General features: G+C 38.6%; 1 protein-coding gene across 4 annotated transcripts in view; it reads left to right on the forward strand.

Moving 5' to 3' along the window:
• Window positions 1–25,528, forward strand: part of ptprsa (protein tyrosine phosphatase receptor type Sa) — a 217,369-nt gene that overhangs the window by 122,821 nt on the left and 69,020 nt on the right. For 3 of the 4 annotated variants that reach the window (XM_026322985.2, XM_026322984.2, XM_026322986.2), the window contains 2 exons: window positions 356–544; window positions 15,950–16,060. In XM_026322985.2, the coding sequence (XP_026178770.1) occupies window positions 356–544; window positions 15,950–16,060 (300 nt within the window). Of the gene's footprint in view, window positions 1–355; window positions 545–3,114; window positions 3,124–8,293; window positions 8,312–15,949; window positions 16,061–25,528 lie in introns of all 4 variants that reach the window. The other variant, XM_026322988.2, reaches the window with a different exon arrangement.

Here is a 25,528-nt window from a genome sequence, read left to right on the forward strand (position 1 = left end):
AACTCTTTCATCTTTAATGCGAAAGTGAAATTTGACCAGTTGCATTTGTCGGCTGGTATATAGTCCTGGACTACTGGGCATTCTAGTGTGTTTTACCAAGTGGCAGTTTTGTAAATTTAATTGTGCGTCATATATTTCACTAAATGTGGAAAAATTAGTGGGATTACCAGCCTTTTCATCTGGTATTACTTCTCACTCTTGCATTTCACACTGATTTTGCATTAAAAGCAATTTTTTACAGCTTGTTTTAACAAGAATACACATTAATTACGCAATATACTATGTTGAATTTGAAAGCAAAAATATTAATTCAAGTCAGAGGATTCATGCCCTTCTTTTCTTGTTCTTTTCACAGAGGACTTACTCCCACCAGGCTTCCCTAACATTGACATGGGCCCTCAACTCAAAGTGGTGGAGCGTACTCGAACAGCCACCATGCTCTGTGCCGCCAGTGGCAACCCTGACCCAGAGATTACCTGGTACAAAGACTTCCTGCCCATTGACCCCAGTGCAAGTAATGGGCGAATCAAACAGCTGCGCTCAGGTAAGGAAAGCCCAGGCATTATGTTGCTGTCTTTTTTTTTTCCTCTCACTAACTTTAGCACTTGTTTGATTCCCAGGAAATTTCTGCCCATAGCTAACATGGTTTGCAGCTAATTTGGCTGCGTTGATTGTTTTTTTTTTTTTGTTTTTTTTTTCCTGTTCCCAAATTGTTAAATAACGTGACTGAGAACAGTTTTTGAGCTTTCCACCAGATTCATATCTTCAGCTTGGCAGCACATATAATTTTTTGGCAGTGAACACATCATTTACTACACCACTCCTTGAAACATCTGTGAGGTGGAAACTGTTTTCTAATGTACACCTTTTGGGAACTAAAAAATACAGTATGTTTTGTGTTATCCAGCAGATCTGAGTAGGACTGCATATGTAAGAGACCTGAGAATGAATTCAACCCATAAAGAAGTGTGTAATCCTTAAATTCCTAATATCATATAATCACCCAAAGGACAGGTAAAACAAATCAAAAATGTGTGTTGATTTAAATAAACTTGACTGCTTGCTATTTTTAAAAAAATTAAATATAAAATAAGTGCAAAGAAAATGTCACATCTTTGACTAAACACAAGAGGCAAATGATGTGCCCATCACTATAGCCATTGTGCTAAGACCATGTTATTATCATCATAGATTTTTTTGTCCAAAAGTTACTTTGAAAGTAACACCTTACATTTAAGACTGTGAGAGAATGAGGTCAAATGACTCACAACATCCCAGAAGTGTGTCATTGTAGACAATGAGAGCAAGGTCCACATTCTACTGACACAACTCAGAGGTGGACATGTTGTCTTGTTCCCATTGATTAAACCCTACTGAGAGACCCAGTAAAGCAAAGTCTAATTATGTAGCTAATTAAATGCAGGCCCTGGATTGGCCCTGGGCAATAAGGGGTAGATATTTTAGGTCGATGATTTGTCACCATTTGAAAAAAAATCCAATGACTCTTATTTGATTTGTTGCTGCAAACGTGAATCAGGTTAGACACCACTAAATAAAGAGTCTGCTGCCATTAAGGTTCCTGCCCTAGTTCCTGCCCCTCATGAGCTGTACACTCAAAAGAATCTATTTATTATCTCATCATTCATGCTTTATTGCAGTAATCCAAGTCCATTTCAATTCTATAGGTTTCTTTAACTGTTAATTTTTACAGTAGAGGTAGACTATTAACTTTTAACATTTCAAACCAAAACCTTCTGTGAAAATATGTGACTTTTTGCTCTGTGAAATAATGTTGCACAGCTTCTGAGAATCTCTGGAGATCTCAGGTTTTCGTAAGGTGCTTTGATGCAAGCTTTTGACTGAAGTTCGAGGACAAAGAGCCTCCACAGGGGAGTCTTAGGAAAAGGGGTCTAACATTAGTGTTTTCACATTCTTGCTTATCTTTTTGCACAAAAAGCCTTTCTTTAAATATTTTAGGCCTGTAGCCTTAAATGTGCCTGCTGGCATTTTGTTTTTGGTAAATAAACAAAACTCATTTAATTCATACGTACATTTTCTTACCACAACTTATGATGCAAAGCATTTTTAGGGTATATTTATTTATATCTATGTTTTCTTGCTAGCCATCTACTTCTTCATTGGTAGCATTAGTGCATTTTTATTGTTGGTGTATTATATCCTGATCAGCAGAATAGCATGAAAGTAATGGCACAATACAAACAAAACAGGGACTCAATTGCAAAATTATATCTCAAAAAATTGATTGCCAATCAGTTTACTGCTTTACTGTACAGTAGATAAACATTTAATATGCATTTTCACAAGTATGACTGTTTTATTTATATATATATATATATATATATATATATATATGTATATGTGATTACAGCATTATAGTAGTATAATATGTGTTTCACCTTACAACTTCAGCATATCATATTCAATGGACAGTTCTGGTACATTTGCCTACTCCAGGTAGATTTGTCTTCCCCACAAGTACTTTTTTTTAAGATTTATATAATCATGTGGAGGGCCAGTACTGCCCTAGAAATTGAGGTACCTGACCTTGTCAAGATGGCACTGTGAGTTTTAAACCTCTGTGGATGATGTTTCTGTCTGTTGTCTGACCTCTGTGTCATCTGTCTTTATCTGTTTCTTTTTATGTGTTCTGTCTATATTTGTGTGTGAAACTCAGATGTGTCTAGGTGCACATCATGGAGTCTTCACATTTCATTTGGCTATGAAACACAAATGAAAATTCAATTTAAAAACAAATTCAATAAACTCATTAAAATGTAATCTAAAAATAAAGTCAAATCTGTGATATGTTACTATTGACACCAGAATAACAATTAATATGATTTCTTCAATAAAAACATTCCTGTAACTAGAATTTTTAATTGTAAATAGCATTTAAGCATTAAGTTGCATTTGACATCTGAAAATTCATTACGTTTTCATTGATATATCATGATAATGAAAACTACTAAAATAGTGAGGTGGGGACACAAGACTCAACTAATTTTTGGGTGACAGTTGCCATTAACAACCTAAAATAAACTATGTTATTCTTCCCCTTTTTTATGTATTTTCTGTTTGCTTTGTCATTTTCAGAAACCTTTGGTAAGTGTTTTGCAAAATCCAGCAAGCCCAACCACTATCTTCAAAGCAAATGGCATATTTAAACTATTTTCCAAAATGCATGCATCCTGTGCTCTCCCTTTGACCTCCTCTTGTTTCACCACTTGTTCTTTATGTTCTTTTTCTACTAAGGCACAGCATTTACTTTTGTTTCTTTCACACCCCCAACCCCTAATCACTGGAACTTAAAGCAGACAGACAGGCAGGTCAAGGACGAGCAGCAGCATGAGTTGTAAAGAAGGGAAAGACTTACTGAACAATTCTTCTGGAACAATCCTATTTCACATTAATGCTAATATGCATAGTCAGACTGCCCAGTTCAACCACCTTTTCTACATTATTTTAGTAAGTTTCCCGGACTGTTTCAGGTCTTAAATATCTTCTGCAAGGCAGGGAATGCTGATGCTTCTTGTCATGTCTCATTCTTTCTCTGCTGTGTTGCAACACAGGAGGCTTTGAGAAAATAATTGGAATCCCAAGTCAATTATTCCTGTGCAGTCCTAGCCTAGGTTTCTTGGTAAGCTTCATAGAAAACACTTTGGTCCAGCAGTATACTAGTTGCAGATTTTTTTTTTTTTTGTTATATACTCACGGCTGAACCTCAGTTTTCACAATAAGAGCTTCAGTGTCCAAGAACACCATGTGGAAAATGCAGCAAGTGCTGATAGGGGCTGAAAGAATCTTGAATGCTTTCCAGGTGATGGCCACTGCATGACTCTCCAATCCCGCACTTGGGCTGGGTCGACGCTCTGGTCTTGGCCAAATATTTTTTCAAGAGAGCATTTTTATTCTCTTGCCAGTTGGCCCACATCCCCACTGGTGTACAAATCTCTAGCTAAGGCTGTATTGCCCATGATAAAGGGGCAAGGGCTCGAGTGATAGTTACATTTGGCCACATTTTACACTCCTCCTCTCCTTCTGAACTACTTGCAAAAATATACCCAGCCACTTCAAGCTGGTTATGTTTTACTTACAGTTCATAAGTTGTGTGTGTACGCAGAAAAGGAAATTATTTTCCCTTGTTTCAATACCAAGACTTTCGTAAGGTAATGTTAGCTCTGGGGACTTGCCTTTTTTTTCTGTTACCCTTTTCCTGGAAAGCTAATTCAGCAGCCAGGCAGGATTTATTTTGATGAGAAAAGGCCCTGTCCTCTCAACCCTTAGGCTGCCTTCCTCACATGTTCTCATCACTGGGGTCTCCAGGATTTAGTGTTTTGTGTTTTTCAGTGATAAATGTAGTTCCAAAAATCCTGAAACAGAACAAAGGTAAAAGTCTTTGTGGCAGCCTTTAAATAGGTAGTATCTTAGATTCAACTGTTGACAATTTCTGGGGGTGCCTGTTTGCTATATTGCTTCAGGCACACTGACACCTCAAGGGGAAACTGAGATGTAGATAGTGGTAAAATAGAGACTTTTGGGAAGAGGTGCATGGGAGAAAAGGAACATAGAAAGCAGGTTGGCAAACATGAGCGCAAAGCTCTTGTTTGCTAGATGGCTGACTAGCTGGCTGTCTGGTTCCTTATGTGCCAGACCATGCTGTGCTGGCAGGGCAGTGATATTTACATCAGGGTCCCCTGAGGAGCTACTCTAGAGGTGTGGAGGGAACCTGACATTTCTCCCCAAGTCCCTGTGACTCCAGACCCCAGGCCCTCAATGGCCTAGTCAGCCAGAACAGATTAACCAGATGCCAGAGAGATGGTGAGCAGAAGAACAGGAGTGCATATTCATGAAGATAATTTTTTTTTTATATATAAAGGTTTAAAATCATGACACTGGAGGCCTCCCTTACACACACATTTATACACATTGCAATCTGAGTTAAAGGTGAGATGAATTTAGTGACAATGTGCAGCTTAAATGCAGGAAAATATTTTTGCTGGCTTAAAAGCTGCTCTGCAGGGAATGGCTAAGGCTTCTGCAGATATGGTAACAACAGCTGTATTTTCTCTTGAGACCTGATGTGACACCACCAGGATCACAGATGGGTGTATGTGGTGACAAGAAGGTCAGTCAGACACCCTCTGGAGGGTGGTCAGACTTTGACACTTAGCCAATCGTGCAAACTCCTCCACCTCACGTGCAAATGGGCAACATCTCTGGCCAGATTGCTCCTGGCCAGACAATATCCTTCAGTCATATTTTTAATATATTTAGAGGGCTGTTTAACAAAACAGCTGGGGTGTTCTGTGGAGCAAATAATGCCACATTTGATAATGCGAGAAGGTCAGTGGCCTTTTGAGCAATATTTAGGTCATTCTTATCCTAATCTGATCAACTTCTGGCTGACCAAAGCTTAGAACGGGGGCTTATGACCATCAGGTTGCATGCCCATAATACAGGTGAATTTGCTATCGTAATTGAATACTGGCTGTCATGGCTCAGTCATCCTGTCAGATCATAAGCTAAGTTTAGTTTTAATCTCATCATGCTGCTTTATTTTCAAAAATTAAAAGTTCCAGTAACCTACAGTAGGCCCCCCCCATTTTTTTCAAATTTTTCATATTTTTCTTTGAATTGAACAACCTCTACTGTCCCTCATCTTTCTTATTACTGTTTTGTCCCTAAGTTCTTTGTAAGGTCCATGTGATGGACTTCCCCTTTGTCAACCTGCATTATTAACCTTAACGTTACCCTAACCTAAACCTAACATCGACCTTAACCATTAACTAATAACCACTCAACTCCCAATGAAATTTTATCTCAGCTAAAGCAAAATAAACCAGCTTCCTGCAGTAACTAATCAAACTCTAACTCTATAACAACATAACCTCCCCAGAGCCCCATTGTCCCCTGTCTTGTGATTACCTATGATTATGTGGTCTCCAAAATCATTGCAGAAATGATTAAAATGTCACTGTTGTTTTGCCTGGTTTTTCAATGACTGTAAACTATCACATCAATGCATGTGGTGCATTTTTCAAGTAGACTATAATGATATTCTTTTATGGACTACAGAATTCTTTATATGCAGAAATAATCCAAAATAAACAACATTTTTAGATTTTTTTTCTCTGAAATGTTTTATGAAAATGATACTCCTATTTTCCTCTTGGACTACATAATGTTGACATTTGTAGTGATAAATTAAACATAAGGTTTTTACAATATGGATAAAACTAATAAATGCAGACTTTAAACATATATTGTGCCATTTTTTGGATGTATACTAAATCAAAGTTGAGCACAGTACACAGCAACTCTAAAGAAAGGAAATCGACCTAGGTACATTGCAAACCAGGCAGAACTTCAGACTTAGTGATTGCCTCCCACCTGCTGGCATCACAAAGGACTCCTCTGTCTGTAGAGCTGCAACAACAATCTGACCAGTAGGTAGTGACAATTTCAGCCCCTAGCTACCCACACACCTTAATATACTGAAATTGCTGGCACCACTTTACATCTTAAACACTAGGTTCTCTTTCTACACTTTATTTTGTTTTTAACTGGAACAGGTATTGCTGTTATATTAGTTCAGATAGTTGGCAGGTGGGCTGTCGTTTGTTGTTATATGCAACTTGTATGAATGCGTGCACACACACAGGGATCTAGTGTTAGGCTCAAAGGGTAGTGCATACGCTTGACACTCAGCCCTGCCCCTGAGGGCCCCCTGTGCTTAGTAGACACTACTCCTGCCAGCAATCTTCAAGGATGGCCAAAAGCCAGTTGTCATAGCCCTTTTAGACAGAGTTTCTATTATACTGCCATTAAGCTGACCCATCATTGTGATGGCTTTGCTTATTTATACTAAATCAGAGTCTTAACTGGCCTAGTACTGCACGACTGTTCTTTTTAGACAAACTCTCACTTCCCAGTATTAGAGATGTGAGGTTCAGCATGACTTCCAATGTGACATATAACATGTGATTCAGAAATACAAAGCATGCCAGTGTTGCTTTAAAGCTATGGACTATGGAAGGCGAAAACCAGATTTTGATGTGCTTTTGCTGGTCTTTTGCCAGGCATTTTGTTGCCACAATCCAGGCTCAAACAGACAGTGCAAAAAAGGGCTCAAAAGAAAAGCAAGAAATAGTAAATGTTTGAAAGCCTGAGACATAGAAAAACTCAGAAACAGGGAGAAAGAGACAGAGGAATGGTGGAGCAGATAAAGTAAAAGAAAAAGGAGTTAAGAAAAACAAGTAGAAAACGGTGACAAATGAAAAAAAGCCAAGAGCATAAGGACAGTTTAGTACTCGGTAGATGGGGGGTTGAAGTTAAGCTGGCTCCCTTACAAACACCCAAAGCTCTGCCTGTAAGGGATGCATTTTATATCACAGCAACAACTTGGGCTACATTTAAGAAGCCCACCAGCCACTGACTGGATAAGCTCAATATTTTATTGTCCCTAATGGGACATTTGGCTTGCAGTCAGGCATGTAACACAATACAGACCCACAATAAACAAAGAATAGAGGAACATACAACTCCCAGTAAAATGAAACAATGGAAAGAGCCAAGAGATTGAATGACCAGGGAGAAGGGATGAAGCTTGAGATGAAGAGTCTATCTGTCACAGTTAAGCAGGTTTACGACTTGTAGAATAAATAAGAACTTCAATCTGTTTGATTTAACTTGCAGTTGCCTGAAGGTACAGCCTGAAATTCTACTTCAGTGGAGACTCCATTCCTCTCTCAGAAAGTTTGTTCCATACTAATATAGATACCCAGTACAGAATAGCGGCGCCCCTAACTGTTTTACTGACCTCTTACTCAAGGTCAATTGGCTGGGAAAGGGCTTATGCCACTGGAGCGATGCACGTCAACATAAGGTCAAACCTGTCATGCTTTATCACCCTGAGTTGCAGCCATGATAAAATGTGTGCCAAGACCTCAAGCTTCTTCAGCTCTGATGATGAAACATTGTTTCCTCTCCTAATATGTCTAAGGCATCTAGGGTGAACAAAGAGAGCAATATGGCAATAGCTTGAGCAGCCAAATACAACCCCCTATTCCTTTGTGATACCAGCAATCAGAGGCATTGCTTTTTTGTTTTTTTTTTTCTATTATAAATTTTCCATCTCTGTAAGAGATAACCCAATAGTTGGATAATCCAATTCCAGTGATCCACTCCCTAACCCAAATAATTCCTCTAACTATTACTAACATTAACGTTGAACTAAACTGATGTTGTGTCTTCATTTTTGTGTCTCCTCCAGAGGGTACCCCGATTCGAGGTAAGACGTTTAAACAATCAGTGTAAAAAGGGGGGAAAAAAAATCTTTAACTGACACATAACTTGACATGACTGCACCTAAATCCAACCAACTGAACATGTTCAATATCAAGTGGGCTTTTCAACTTAAAGAATGACATTTTTAAACCTTTAACCATTTTTTAAAATTTCCAATAACATTTGTATCTCATCTGTGTTTTTGTTGTCTGCGTTGTGTACACAATGTTTGTGAATGTGATCATGTGTGTTTCTTGCTCCCATGCCCTGTGCCATCATTAATGCGCAGTTCTTCTACCTCTGCTGGCTTTCTGTGTTCATGCACTCTTAATATCTCATCCACCTTATCAGTGTCAGGAAACCAGTAAGCCATTCAAAAAAAAAACTTTTCTGGCTTTTTATGATGCAGAATAAGGGAGGAGTGGTCAAGGTTATTGCAAGACAGTATGTTTACTTTGTGCCTTTGACATTTAAATAATTTGGATGTGGGGATATAGGGTGATGATGGGAATTTTGGGATAGGATATGGTGCTGATACTGTATTTGCCGATAGGCCAGATCATTGAATATGGTAATCTGTTCAACACAATCTCAGCAATCCACTGTCTTCCTTTTTTCTCCTTCTCTGCTATGATATCCTCATCTTTTCATTCACCACCAGAGAAATAGTCACATTGTGTGTATTATTGCACCTCCCTCACTGTGCCCTAGCTGCAGATACTCATGGCATGTCAGGGAAAAAGCTGGTATAATTCGATTTCATTCCCTCCCCCTCGGTAATTCTGCGGCACAGCAACTTATAAAGACTAAACCGTGGAGGCTATTGGATGCAGTAGCCATCTTTTCCAAAAGGGTAACATGTAGGTCCATTTACCATACCAAAATCAGCTTTTATAATGTCAAAGGATGAACAGGAGGATATCAAGGTGGGAAAGGAAAGACAAAGGTAAAACAGTGTGACTCTGATGAATTATACAAAAGCTTTGTTCAAATAATGCTTCCTCTTCCGTGATTTATTTCATTTCCCTAGACAATTTAACTTTCACTTGTAATTAACCACAAATCTTTGTTGCAGAAAGCATTCTTTCTCAGTTGATTCAGGTTGATTTGGCATTTTTGTTGTAAAATGCTTTTGTTCCACAGACTGTGCAGGTAAGTGAATATCCCACATTCAAGGGGATGGAATAAATACTTTTTGGTTTCTGGGTCACAGTTTGGTACAGCCAAGGAGGTGAATGATTTTGAGAATAGAGCTCCTGCAGTAAGGTTAAGGTCCAGTCATTTCATACAAGCCACACGTGTCATGAGTCGATGCACTGTAGCAGTAATAGTTTTTAGACTCAAACCCATAAGCCTTTAAAAGACCATACTTATAATCAACTTATAGCCAAACCCTGCTCTCCCATCATGTCCATTGTTTGAATGAGAAGGACTATAAATCATATAGTGGTTAACAAAAGAGACCATCACTTATGAATTCTGCATTTGTATAACGAGATAAGCAACCTGAAAAAGGCAATTCTTCCTTACCACATTACCACATGTCGACACTGAGTCACTGTCAGGCACATATGTAGAGCAAAAACAAATTTCATAGGACTTGACAAAAGATACAAATGTAATTGAGATCAAAATGTTTTGCTTAGCTGGACCCTAACACTAATGCGGCCTTTGCAAATCTCCTGAAAACTGAGTTGTCTTAGTGCTCAGTCATTTTGCTTCATTTAAGAGCTAATTCCCAAAATATCAAAATCTTTATTAATTTTTTGCATCCATACAAAGCCACACAGGTGCTGGCCTAGAGGTAAACAATATGTACAAAGTTAGCTCGACTCCCTACCTGTCTCATTACTGATCTCATGCAAGCGTTACAATCCACCAGATGGGCGCTGACAACAATGGCATCACACGTGGGGCCCCATGCTGTTGCAGTCATAGTATAATGACCTTGGAGTGATTGCAGCGCGTGCCAGAGTGACAGCCAGGAAGCACACTGAAGGAGACAGACTGAGAGATAAGGACAAGTCTAGACTGGCTAGCTGTCTTCTTATTTGTATAATTATTAGAACTGCAGGTTTACAACTGTAGTCTGCAACATCCTGTCATCCTCTGTACTTGTAAAGATCTAAACATCTAAATTGATGTTCAACAACAGAACAGCAACTAGAGAGTTTTTGAGGGCAGTTGTATGAAACCCTACTGTTTTGTTGAACCAACTATTGCAATGTTGCAGGTGTTGAAAATGCATATTTATACATGATGCAAAAAAAAAAAAACATGGTGTAAAATGAATTGCTTTCAGTTTACTTGCTGTTCTCAGCAGCGAATTGACATGCTATGTAGTAACACTCCCTTTTGAATCATTGCAGTAAGTGCACTAAATTTGTATCCTGCACTTCAGTGAGTTTAATTCATGCACTAGAAAGGTTATTATTTTGAACTTGTATCCACTCATACATTAAGGTGCAAATTTTTTGCTTTTAATTACACTGTATTAGAGTTTAAGTGAGCAGTGGTGGGATACAAGGACAGAGTAGAAACAACAGGAGAGACAGTGAGAAATGGAAGACTAATGAGAGACATGAACTAAAAATCACAGATTAAATGATGAAAAGAACAGTGTACCACCAGCAGGTCGGAGTGGGCTGCTTTAGGAGCAAGAGGGAAGGAGAAAAGAGACTGCGACATGGCCATCCATTTTGTTGATTGCCTAAACAAATCAATCAAGGCCTGCTGGAGCACGCTAATTGAATTACACAAATGGGACTGGGGGGTACACATGGCAAAGCTGCTACAAAGCAGCGACAAGGGTGGGCAGACCACGGCTTGAGGCACTTTCTGAAATTAATCATCACGCTGGCCCTTCCTTGCTTTTCTTTTATCCCTCATCTGTCCTGTTTTTTTGTTCTTGTCTCTCTCTTCAGGTCATCCTCACACCCCTCTCTGATTTTGAATTTTCTCTCTCGTGGTCCCTTTGTACACTGTAGCAATCATAAATGTGGCTTTTCTTGCACCCTTTTCTTTTTTTTATTGTTATCCACATCTCCATTTTTTCTATTTTCACATCCTACAAGCTTTGTCTTCTAGTAAGTCCTTAAAATAAAAAAAATTTAAAAAGATCTATATGTGAGTTTGCCAATGTTGCATTTTACTAGGGATATGTCATTTTCTGCTAGTGCACAGCTACACAAAGGGAGCACAGGCCTTTAAGGAAATGATTGTTTAAATGTAGTGATGGTGGCACAAAATGATGATGGTGGAACAAAAATTTTGATAAGAAAATGTTGAAATTTTAATAGACAGGACTACTGGAACAAAATGTGCGCTCTAAACAGCTTCTGTTCTGAATTGGCTTTCAAAACATGTATTTGTTGAACTCTGTCCAGGCACTTGTCTTTGTTAACGCACCTTGGCGCCTCAATGCTCAGATCAGCCTGCATAATGCAGTGCTGTTAACCAGGGCAGCTGTCATGGCTGGGACAAATGTCCAAGACCTACTGCACATTACAGCCTTCTTTATCAAATGGAAGAAGACAGTGTGTCACTGTGGAGACTGGAGGTTTTAAATGTTGGTGGGCAGGATGGGTCACTTTTACTGAGATGGAGACTAATAGGTCCACATGGAAATTATGTCATTATTGTCAGGGACTACGTGGTACAGTGTAGATCACAGAATAAGACAGAAAGAAAAAAAAAATTGCCAATCTTTTTCTCCTCTGACCCAGAAAAACTTGAATTATTACTCAGCAGGGGTGGGACATCCTGCAGTTTTACTGACATTAAGGTGAATGTCCTAGGACATCCTCAGGTGTTAGGTTCAGCTCTCACAACAGCTCACATGGCGTCCTTCAACATCCATATGTCCTCATTCACTGTCCTAGACCAGAATAATTTAACAAGTAAAGCAGTACTCACTCAATAATTGCAGGTCACTCTGGATTATGGTTGAGGTTAAGGACTTTTTATGCACTGTAGTAATTTGAAAGATGAAATGAGCAATTATTAGTCATATGAACAAGTATTCAAACATCATCATTTGTGTCGTCATTGGCAATAATACTGCTTTACCTGGGTCATATTTGTACCCACACTATACATATAACAGTCAAACTGCTCTGTTAACACATAAAGTAAAACAAGATTTTGTGTATTATTCATAATGCCCTCTCTTTGCAGGCGGAGTGCTTAGCTGTGATGAGTGTGATGTTTATCATGTTTGCTAATGAAATCAAGCAAAACTAGCCTGTGGTAGTCATTGCAATTGTTTTATTTGTGATTAGACTTCATAGCTGGAGACAGGGAAGACATGCCATTAGGACCCATATAGAACTCCCTTCGCAATAAAGCTGTTTTGTGAGTGACACTGTAAACTGCTATTTATCAGTATGCAAGTTTTTATCAGGAAAACACACATTGTATGAGCAGACTGGCTCTATGTTTTTATTGTGTGTGTGAAAGATGATTTTCAGTATTTATTTCATTACTGCTGCTTCTTCCTTTCTTGATAAAAGAAAATGTGCCAATGGCCACTCGCACCCTGATGAGCAAACAGCAGGCTATGTAGATAGAGCACTGTTATGCAAAACAGAGAGAGTGCATTTGCTTTTAAAACAGGACAAAAGGAAATGGTAGGAAAGAGACGCAAGCTGGTGACAAGGGTTTTCAAAGAGTGGAGGGTGTTTTTTTTTTTGTGCACACATGCACATGCATGCTGGTGCTGGAGATAGGACATCAAAAAAGGATTTGTCTGGTTTTGTATGTAAAAAGCCCTAAGAGGCCAGTTGTATTTAAATACTGATGTTATCAGGCTTTAAACTGACTGCCTTGTCACTAAAAAGAAAAAAAATAAAGATACAGAAACCAATAATTACAATAATGGCATAGATTCATGAACTTCTTTGTGGTTTACAAAAGATAAATATGGGATTAGAAGACAGAAAAGATATGCAAGTCACACAATGTGCCACAACATATAGCGTATAACACCAGCAGGATATTACATCTCAATTTTGTGGGGATGATGGAGAGAGAATCATAACACATCTCAAAACAGACAGTAGTTGTTATTTCTCCTGGACTCTCCCTTTCTTCTTCTCAAACACAAACATTTGTTAAGGCAGATTTAATTTATACAGTTTGTATAATTAAATTCATCAGTATTATGTTATTCTTGTCATTTTTACTTGTGAATATAGTGTAGAACAAATTGTAACTCGCACAGATTTTTAGAACGTAAAAAGTAGGATCTATGAATCAGTATAAAGCTACATTACTCTTCTCTGTCATTGTTCCTCTACATTTATTGCTTCCCTTTTCTCTCCCTCCAATCTCCCCCTCTTACTTCTCCTCCGTGCCTGCTGCACCCTTCTGTTTGTGTTCCACAAGTGGAAGAAGTCCATGTGTGTTCTTCACAGCTCCACCTTGAAATAATAGCTAGAATATGTAATGAAGCCAGTAGGGGGGGGAAACAAAAATAGATAACACCTAGCAAGGAGCTTCCACCAACAATGGTGAGGAAGAGATGAAACTCCATCTATCCCCTGAAAAGACGCTTTTATTTTTCCCTCCATTTTGCCACGAGGTAAAATTGACAGCACACAATGTTGGTTTTAATTGGCTCTCAATTAATTTTATTTGGCTCATTATCTGTGTCATCTTGGTGGTAGCATTTTGTTGACCTTCAAATGACATTTGTTCATTTTTAAGTTTGGATAGAGACATTTGTATTAGTTGGGGACATTTAGATATGTGGATTTTTAGATCTGAAATGAAAACATTTAAAATATAGAACTTTTGTTGTGATTTCAGCATTACTATTTATAAAGCATTGAAAAAAATGTAAAAAAAAAAAAAAAAAAAGACTTCAACTTTAGCCTTTTAAAATATTTTGTAATTCAGCACAATGACGAAAGGCTGACGAGCCACTGGCAGAGCTTTCTGGAACCATCCACCTGGAGCTAAACTTCACATAGTCCTTACTTTGCCATCTCCGTAGTGTTGAGCCGCTAGGCTACAGAGCACATTCCAACCCACCTGCCACCAGGCTGGCATTTGCTGTTCCAAGCTCACATCAAACAGATCCAAATCAGAGGCCTGCAGAAATGCAGAGTGAAGACTCCACCACCTGCACTCTGCAGGTAGACATTTTCATTTGGTTGATGATCTGTGTACCAGGAACAGCTCCCTCTGGGGGACAGGGATCATCTGAACTCCCAGGAGAAATGAAGAAAAGAAACAAACAGAGGAGAGTAGACTGTTGTAGCTTCAGGTCTGTTTTTTAAGAATAGATATCTTTGTACTGACTCCAAGGGATAAAATACACTTAGAGTATTGGCCGTGGCTAAGGTGGTAGCATGACTAATCTTTATAATTAAGCAGGATCGATGGTCTCATTTGTGGCACAGCTGAAAAGTGTTATTAGACCAATGTTCCAGAATAGCAGTCTTGTACAACATTGTGTTCACTCCACTTGCTGATGTGATGGAGTAGGTTATGGTATATTACAAAGCATCCTGGGAAGCAGCGGCCGTATTGATGCTTCCTGGGTAAACCCTAATGAGCGATGGTGCTGTGTTTGTCAGGGAAGCCTGGGCTGCAATCTGTCTGCTGAGCCAGCCAGAAGCCCTAATGATATCATCAGGAAGTGCCGTCAACAGCGCTCTAACGAGGAATGATCTGACGCCCATTGTTTCACCTCCCTCCTTCGTCCCCCCCACACCCCCTTCTTTGCTTCTGTTGCCGAGCATTTAGCTTGAGCTTACCTGCACAAGATAAAATCTGAAAAACAGATATGAAATCGAGTTTTATGTGTTATATTCTTATAAAAAAGATAGAGAGAATACAGCAAATCCGGAGGTGTGTTTAAAACAAAAGCACATGAATGACAACTAAAAAAAATTCAAATATATAAAAATAATCTAATTGCAGTGGTATTCAGTGTCTGTTCGGCTGTACTACAATATTTTTTTCCTTATGTGTTTACAAGATGTAATGTACAAATAGGATTTTGATGGGATGTAATGACTAGTTTTCATACAGTTTATGATGACTTGAGCTGCTGAACAGCAGAGGGAAATGCCATTGTTTGGACATTAACCATGTGTCAGGATATATTCTCATGACAGTCCTTCCCCCAGCATACACAAACACTCCCTCGGTGAGTGCTGAGCAAAAGACGATTTGTAAATCTCACTCAGTTTCCAGTACCATCTGAGCACCCTTCTCTTTTACCTTTCATCACGCTTGCATCATTATTTTGTCACGGTTTTTAAAGGGCGCTCACATCTTACGAGTATATGAGTTGCAGACTGTATACCAACACTGCAACAAATTTAGTGTGAGTCCACAGTTTTACTTATTTAATCCCAAAATTTTTTTTTATCTGCGGATGGCTGAGGCTGCAGTGGAACCCAGTTTGTCATGGCAATCTGCATAACCACTGCAAAGAGAAGCAGTCCCTGACAAAATGATCCAGAGAAATTCAAGATACCCTCCATTAAGAGGATTGTGTGACTCCTCCATGCTCTGTCACCGACAGATCGACTAATCATTTCCCCCCTGCTTTCTTTCTCTCTGTCTCTTCTCTTTTTCTCTCTCTTCCCCCTCCCTTTTTTTGTCTTTGTTGGATGTTGTCATCTTCCAGGTGCCTTGCAGATCGAGAACAGCGAGGAGACAGACCAGGGGAAGTATGAGTGCGTGGCGTCTAATGTGGAAGGCGTGCGCTACTCGTCCCCTGCTAACCTTTATGTGCGAGGTAGGGAACAACCTGGCCCCAGAGCCAGGTCAAAAAATAAAAACGCAAAACATCCACCCATTCTAACTAAAATGTCTGCACAATGCAGCTCAGCTTTAAGTGGCATTAATGTTGAGCTTAACAAATGATAATTGCTTCCATTCTAGCCCAGCTGTATTTGCACAAAATGTATTTTGCAAAATAGTATTACCCGAGTAATATAAATCTTTTAGCATTGATAGTATTGCCTGCCCGTAAATGTAATTTCATATGCACTGAAACTTCCAAATGTAAAACTATAATTGACCAACTAATGTTTTTCTCTGTTATGATGTTATGCTCCATTTTGTCTTTCAATGCCCTCCCCTACTCACTCGGAAGGAAATTTGTAGCACAACAAGCCGTATGTCTTTACTTTATTGGTTGTAAGACAGTTTTTTTTTTTTTTTTGTTTTGTTTTTTTTTTTTTTTTTTTTTAACTTGTAAGTGTGTGCCCGATAAAATGTTTCCCCCTTCGTCAAAGTTATGGAACCCGAAAAAGATTTGGAAAGGACTTCTTTTTTTTTTTTATTAGTTTTTTTCAGGTACAGGAGCACAACGGTAAGTCTTGATTTTGATTGAGTGGCTAGGTATTAATGCCCACCAATCAAAATCTCCACCCCTTAGCCTTATCCAGACTTGGGGGTAAAAAGGAATTTCTTGTGGTGAATTAATAGTAACAGATTTTAACACAGTCAGCTGCTCTGTATTACATAAAAAATGTTCTATCGCACAGAATATAAATAGTATACTTGGTCTACTTTTTCTTCATGGTGTTCTGGAGCATAAATCCATTGTATTCCCCTGTTTCTGCTTTGGGGTATTATCTTTAAAGCCTTTTATAGTCAGTAGTCATTTTTGCTGGCATGTTCCAGCAAAGTGAAGATATGAAAAACAATCAGTCACTAGGAAGGTTGAGTTTTATAGGAAACAGCCAATGAAGACAAAAGCCTACCATCCACCACTAATGCTAAATGACATTGAATCCCTTTTGAGGGAGGTTTAATAAATTGAAGTAGATGCATTTTCAACATGTATTATTTATATTGTACATATTAAATAAAGATGCCTTGGTATCTAGTGTTTGTTCCCTCTGCTGTGTACCAAATAACTTTGTTCCCAATAAATAATTCACTACTCAGAATTTATAAAATGGGTCAGGGAGCCTTTTTTTTTCATGATTATTGCTATTATCATACCCTGTAAAGTAGCAGCATAGGGAAGAAAAATTTAGCTGTGAGGAGCAGACAATAAAAAAAAAAAAAAAAAAAAAGCGGTCATCAAGATTAGTGTCTCTTCTTGCCAGCATTCATCATGGAGGCTCCTGCTGTCTCCACTGTGATGCAGTGACACTTAATGTCAAGTAGCTACCCACCTTGCTCATGTACAACATGGTAGAAATTTAAAGGTTTGTGGCAAATTACAGTCAAGAGCTCTACAAGAATCATTAAGTAACAATAATGGGAACACTTTGTTGGCACAGCACTGGGATGTTTAGTAGTTTCTTTGGTTAAAAACACACAGCTATACCCTGATATCATTTCCAACAATTCATGCAATCTCCATGAACACTGGCTCCATCAGCATGCTTTTTAAAAGAGTTCACACAAGGGTCATAATTACTCAGGTACTTCCACACTATGTAACACACTTGTTATGCCTTGATGGTGTCAGCCTTTGTCTGTTTTCAGTTAACTCTTGTCAATCAATTCTGATACTTGATGTTGACTATGTTTTGTTCACAAAGCGAAATGCACTTGAGATTAGCAGCTGTGGTAGGGATCAATTTTCAGGAAAAAAAACCCCAAAAAACTATGCAAAAAAAAGAACAATCCTAAATTGTATCTTGGGCATACTATACCAGGGCAAATTAAGACAGCTACCCAGATAGAAAGCATAATCACAATGCTGCTGATTGGCTTTTAACAGCATTCTGTTAACTGTCTTGAACCGCAGCTGCTAATTTCAGTCCAAAGTGTGTCTTTTTTCTTTTCAATCTCTCATTTGTTTTGTTTTTGTTTTTTTTTGTTTTTTTAGTTTCTCTTTATTTGGTTTCCTTCTCTTAACAAAAGCAATTACGGCCACCACAGGAGCTTCTCCTTGTGGCTATAAGGAGCTTGTGAAAATTTGAAGAATGAGTATGGTACGCTTGATTTGACTCCAGTGACGCCGCACTATTTTTTCTTACCAGGCGACAGTGTGGCCACTGGGGTGAATCTGATTGTTTTGGTTCAAAGTTTATTTAAGGGGGTGGGAGGGCGGGCAGGCAAGTGTACTTTCAAGACCGGTGTCATTAATAGCAGGGACAAGGGAAAGGGACGAAAAAAAAAAGATTAAAGAAAAGGGAAATGTAGCTGCAGCTAAACACCTTGAGGTGGCTTTTTTTACTCTCTCTGTGTTTCCCCTATTTTTCTCTTCTCCTCATGTCATTGTGTTCTGCATCAACCCCTTTACATCCCTCAGAGCTTCGAGAAGGTTGGTGTGTTTTTTCTTTTTTACTTTTTTTAACCCACATTTGAAAAAAAAAATCAACATGTTGAAAAATTTTAGCTGTATTAGGTCAATTCATTACTGATTTGAAGAAAAACTAATCAGTTAATCCAAAGTGCTAAATGATTCTGAAAAAAAAAAAATTTTCTTTATTTCCAAGGAAGAAATGATGAAAGCAAACCCGATTAACTCGGGTTTTGTTAATTTACTTTTATGTTTGCATTGTGGGGCCTTTTCTCGTTTTGCATCCTTTGGTATTGCTTCTGCACCTAAAAGCTTTCTTGCACGTGTTGTCATGGAAACCCAGCACATGGAAATAACAGGACCCTGTTGCATGATGGGAGAATGTAACTGCGCTTGCATGCCTGTTCAGATTCCCTTTGGCCGAGATGGTCTTTTTTTCTTTCTGCATTCCTTGTCTTTTGTTCAATAGTTTCCTTCTCATGCCTTGGTTTCTCTACAAGTGATTTCCCCGATACAACCCGTTTTTGCTTTTTTCTTTTTTTTTTTTGTTGTTTTTTTAACTTCCTTTATCGTTTCTGTTGTGATCATGGTGTTGTGTTTTGTGTGTTTTCTTTTTGATTCAGTTCTGTTCCTGACCTTACTTTTATGTTAAAAATGTTTGTCTCTTTGTGGTTCATTTGTTTGTGAGATTTGTTATTTCTTTTTAAAGATGATGTTGCGCTGCTTCTTGGGTCTCGGAGTGCAAATGCAAATGCAGAATGCAATAATAACTGTGTATACAGCCAGTGTTCCTGTCATCTTGTTTATAGCAATCCATTACTGAAAAAATTAGACCTGATTGGGCCTGATTGGATTCCATGGTGATTCAAGCAGCCATTAAGGGATGCCATTTACAGTGTCGAGTGGATCAATAACAATATAATGACTTCGACATCACATTTACTGTTGCTTAGCGGGTGCTCAAAGATACTTTTATTTTCAAATGGCGGCATCTAGATGTGATTGGTTTTGTTGAGTGACTGCTGTTTGTGTTCTCTCACAGTCATGACACTCAATCAAATTATAATTTATTATTCAAAAGCTCTCCTTCCCTTCATAATAGTTTTTTTTTTTAGGATGATATGACTTGAAGTAATGAAGATTCTCAAACTGGAAAACAACCAGACACCCAGCAATTAGCTTCTTCTTTTTTTTTTTTTTTTTTAAGGGTTCATGCTGCAGCTGTACAACAGCATTGAGAATAAAGTGCTAAATAAATTGGAGATAAGTGCAAGGAGCGTTTACAGATTTATGTTTTAGCTGGCTTTGCACCAAGCTCCCATTAACTCTTGTTTTATCCTAATGTTAGCATCAGCATGTGCACCAGGTTTCACAAGACATAGCAAACTAAATCAGATCTACATGTTTTCAGTCTCATGTCACCTACTGCAGTAGCCGGTGAATTTTACAGCTTCACTGGTCTACATAAAATAGATATTATTTATTTTCATGTGGCTCAACAAGTCTGGATAGATCAGGCATGTAATTCTTTCAGGTAGAAGAAATAACACACATTCTTCCTACCGGTATCCTCTGAGACTGAGTGTATTAGTAGGCTATGTGTGGCTGTCAAAGAGTTCTGATCTCCAAGGGATTAGACTGATCTCTGTAAAGCAACACTAAGTCATATTGAAAATGACTACTGCTCCAACAGCAAACAAATTTGCAATCTTTGTGTTTTGATAATCTAAATTCATTCATTGGATTCCATATGTTTTGTTTTGTTTTTTCTCAGCAGTATCTAGCATCAGCTTTATGTCTAAAATCAGCCAAATATAACCACTGTTTTCAAAAGTTGGCTGCTTTGGAGCTTAAGGCTGCCTTGACAGTTGCTTTTTACCTACCAAAAATGCACAAGCCAACAAAATTATTTGCATCAGTCATTTATTTGTGGTTATTTGTAGATAACTTGAGCCTTTTTGCTGGCCAAGAGTTTCTGAGAGCTACACTAAGCCCCAAAATATTAACAAGATAAATCCCCTCAAAATATTTCATGTTGGTTAGTGTTTCTTTTGAGAGGATGCCATTTCTTTCCATAGCATCAGCAATATAATGTGTCCTTTAAGGCCAGGAATCACACAAATATTTATCATCCCTTTCTGATTTATCGAGCACAAATCTGGTTTCAGTTCCATAACCTCATGCACCAAATGTTTGCCAAAAGACTTTCTCTCAGTAATTGAGACTGTAGAGGCAAACCGGCAGTAAATATTGTCATTGCTGCCCTCCATAAAATAATGTCCACAAAGTATGGCACAATAACACTGAAAAATAATGAATAATGAAAACCTGACAATATCTGCATTCGATTCTTATATTTAATTCTAAGTTCTATAAATAACAGTGATGCAGAAAGACTGTGCTGTGATGTACGCATGTGCATGTCTGTCCTCCTACAATGATATCTGCCTGATTTTGAATGTGCTTGCATGCCCTGCTATGCATTTGTGTGTAACGTTGGGAAAGAAAGCTAGATTACACCTTAGTTCTCACTGGCCAAAGCAAATTCCTGCCATGTCTATTAGATGTTTATCACAAGGAGTCCCTAAAATTAAAGTCAGTAGCCACCCCTCAAAAAAATGATGTCGGTTTCAGGACAAATTACATTTATTTTTCACACAAAACAAGTTTCAATTACCTCTTATTCTAATGCAATTACACAAACACACTCCATTACCAAACCTGGCTGATAATATTCTTTGAAGGGATCACCACAGTGAGGGTAAATACTTGCAGTATCATTTCGCTGCTTGTCATCTACTGGTTAGACAATAGAAAAAAATGATATACTCTGAAATCCCCTTAATTCATTGCTTTCCATTATTAGATACCCCTGATATGATTCCTGTCAGTTTCCTTTAAGTAATAATTTCCATTTTGATGAGCCACCCATAGTGACTGTTTAGCTTTGGCGCAGTCAGAGTATGTTAATAGAGGCCGACTACTGCGACTTATATGTAAATGCCATAGACCTTACCTAGCAAGTGTGACTAAAGGATCTCCATACTGTGCCTGTGTCCTCAGGCAGCAAGAGGGTGTAATCTCAGCTTCAAGGTGACACTAAAGGCTGCACATTATTTTGGCTTCCCCCTTCATTTTGGGGCAGCAAAAGCTGCCTCACCAAAATGGCCGATAATGTCCACCTTCTGACCTCTGTTTTTTTGGCACAAATCCCTCCACAACACTGCCCACCATTAGAGTTAGTACAGTACTCTGGCGTTCTCTCTCGACTGCTTTTCACCTCGTCCACTGTGAGGCTTCTTGTCTTTCTCTCCACATTGGGGCTTGAAACAAGATTATTTGTTGTTAGTAGTCCAAATGAAAGGTATATGTTTGCTTTATTTTCTCTCAATTCCAAATGGGCCGGCTGGGCTCCTGGTCTCTGTGAATGAGGAGCCTGTCCATGCAATTGGGATTCTGTATTTTCTTTCATTGGTGCTACATTTTAAAGGGAGGATAAGAGATGATACCACATACACATATGCACAGCTTGTGAGAAGCTTTCCAGACCGTTGACATGACAGAGTTACACAGTTCATACAAACACTTACATTTAGACCCAGTTAATGTTGCTCCCCAAAGTGTTTTCTGGGTTTTAAGATTCATATTTTTTCTTTCAAGATATAGTGTTAACGTTTTTAGCATCAACTGACCTTGAGCTTATGATCTATTGTTAAAACGGCGACCACATTTATTTATGTGTCAGAAGCAGGGTGCGTTCTGTTGACAGGTAGACTCTGTCCCAGCTTTACTTTGTCCTTGTTTTCCAAACTGCAGTCTGATTACTTAACATGTATTATTAAGTGCACCAAGATGACACCTTTATTCAAGGGATTTTTGTGCACTGCATGGTTCAATGATTTGTATATTTCAAATTTCACCGGCCAGCCGTAATCAAAAGTTACCAGCATTTGAAGGATGGCTGGTCTTAGCTCCCACGTTGCCCTGACAGTGTAGGTACTCAAAGGTGAACAGAGACATCTTCCTGTGGGGAAACCTCATTCACTCAGCCACTACAGCTCCCGGTCCATTGGCTGACCTGAGCCCCAGGGAGAGAAGAGCACCATCAGACACACTTTGATTGAACGTTTCCCCTAAAAAACAGACCCTGTTCGCCCTGTTCAGTTTTCACCATTCTTTTGAATTTGAGGCAAAATTCAAGCAAAGACAAATTCTAGCTGAAAAACATCTAATAGTATTTATGCATACCTCTTTGTTGAACACAGCTGCACTCTGGTACTGTCTATGCTGTTTGGACTTAGTTCTTTTTGTGGATTTGTTCAGTTTGATTTGTTTTCTTTCATTTGATTTTGTGTGTGTGTGTGTCTGGAACAATGCTATATTTGGGAATGAATGGCATGCTTGGATGGGCTTGGGTGACATTTTGGGGTTGTATTGGTTCTCTGGTGTTTGCCCAAGTGGATGGGGGCGCACCTATATATGTCACTCATGCCATAGCCACACCCATGCATGTCCGTGTGAGGAATGGGCTGCCCTTTCACCTTTGTTGTGTAGTGAGACAATTTTTGACTAATTAGAATGCAGAGATTTACATTTCTTTTTCCCTGTACGATGGGTCTTTTTCCTTTTTTTCCCCCCCAATTCAACATGTTTTTTTACAACTATCATTTGGACTTCATGACTGTGTAAAAGTTGTCATGATGGGACCAAGCATGATATCACAACCAAAAGGCCATGTGTCCCATTCTTTAATTCCATTTTTCTTACAGTCAGGTCAGAACAGGTCAGGTTCTTTGCTCTGTTTTTAAGGAGTTTGCTTCAAACAGATATTTTTGTTCAAACAAAATTTGACATTTTTAAGCAGAGAATACTTTTTAAATTTGATATTCACCATTTTCTTGGTTCATTTTCAGTAATTTTGTGCACCACAAATGAACAATCCTCCAAAGGTCAGCAATGAACTTTTTGCCCTGAAAGTCAGGTCGCACTTTGCCCAAGGTAGTAACACTGTTGACATTAACAGTAAATTACAGGACTAAGAGGATGCATGTAGAGTTTTTCAGAGGACAAAGCAAAAGCCCAACACTGGCTTCAGAAGCTCTTCATCTGGGTTTAATTCAATTCATATTTGACTACTATTGTTTTGTTTTGTTTTTGTTTTGTTTTTTTTTTTTTTTTCAAAAAATACTTTTACATCAAAATATTTGGAAATTGCAAATACACGCTAGTACTAGCTTGCTTTTATGTACCAAAAGGCATTATCCCTATGAGAGACATGTCACTGTACTGTATGTACATTTTAGTGTTCATTTCGATGCTCAGGTCAGTACATCCTCAGTTCTCAGGTAAAATTCCCTCAGTGTGTGTAGGTGATATTTGTGCCCTCAGTTTGTTGGAAAAGTCAAACTGTCCTATGCAACGATCATATGAATCCCATTTGGATCGACACGGTGTATTTTGGAATGCTACCTATCCTTGACGCCCCACTCAATCCCACCTTCCACTTCCAATATCCACCCCCCTCCCCCCACCCCCCTCCCCCACTCAACCACACACACACACATACGTCACATCCACCCAAGCCAAGACTTCCCAAGTTACATTTGCATTTAGATGCAATGTTAAAGGCGGACAGGAGGGGATGTGTAGTTGATTCTTGTTTTTAAGCCCCAGTGTGTGTGAGACCTCCAAACTCACTTTGAGCCATGGTCTCTTTTTTTTTTTTTTTTGGTTTGTTTGTTTTCATTTTGAATCACAGTCTCCTTATTCTATTCTCCACTTATGCCCTCCTCCTCCTTCCCTTTCTCCTCCCCTTCACACTTTGCGTACTGTACAGTACTGTATGTCTGCGTGCCCATGCGTCACTGTCAGTCTGCCTGTCTTCCTCTGTCTGTCTTCTTGTGTGCTGTCTTGCTGCTTGAGACTGTTTTGTTCTGCCTCGTGCCCTGTCTCTCGTCCCTGTCTTTTCTGTCTTGTCTATCTATCTGTCTCTAAGTCATCTCTTTCATTAAGTCCCTCATTTTTACTTGTACATCGACACTACATTCCTCATCTCTCTTTGACCTTCTTTGCATCCCAACAAACATTTTAGATACGAGTGATGTTGTTTGCGCTAGTGCTAAAAGGCTTTTTAAAACAGTGGGGCATGTGGATATTATAGACTTCTGTAGAAACCTGTAGCTGTTAAAATCTTTGTTATGGGGATTCAAGGCCTAAATATTTCTTTTTTTTTTTTCAAAATAAATTTGATGTAAGAAATGTTTTTCTTTTATACTTACATTTGTTGAAAGTTTGGCATTAAAACAAACTGGCCAATTCTCTATTAGATTTTCAGCAAACACTACAACTAGTAATCTTAGATTTACACATACAAGGAATACCCTGTGTCATATAACAAAATTCTGTGCATGTTTAAAATTGAACTTAAACACTTCTTGTATGCCACTGTCTGTCAAGTGCTTGCTGGGATGCCTCTTATGAACACAGTGTTTTTGCTAAACTCATACTCCTTCACTTTCTAACTATTGCATACTGTACACATGCACACTCATGCATATACAAACAGAATAAATATATATTCATGTGTGTATATACACATACACATCTAAGTACACAATCCCTTTCACACCTTTCTCTGCATCTCAGACTCATCATCAAACTCCTTCCATTAAATTTCAACTCCTATCCATGGGTTTTGAGACCCTCCCTGTCTCCCTTTTTTAGCTATTTTTCCCTGATTCATCTACCTTTATTTCCCTCTTCCTGTCTCTTTCTTGTTCTATGGATTTCTAATCCCTGTTGATCTAGTTCTGTTTCTTGACTCCAACACTCTGATAGTAGATTCTAGCTACAACTACTATAGTAATTTTGTATTCTAGGCACACATCCTGTTCTTTGATACTTATTTTGTGTTAACTGGGATTGCGATGTGACAATGTGCCACCATCACATTTTGTCACATTAGCTGAAGAACAACAAAGTTTACACAGCATTGAA

This window comes from Mastacembelus armatus, chromosome 4 (genome assembly GCF_900324485.2).
Source record: "Mastacembelus armatus chromosome 4, fMasArm1.2, whole genome shotgun sequence".
Lineage (NCBI taxonomy): Eukaryota > Metazoa > Chordata > Actinopteri > Synbranchiformes > Mastacembelidae > Mastacembelus > Mastacembelus armatus.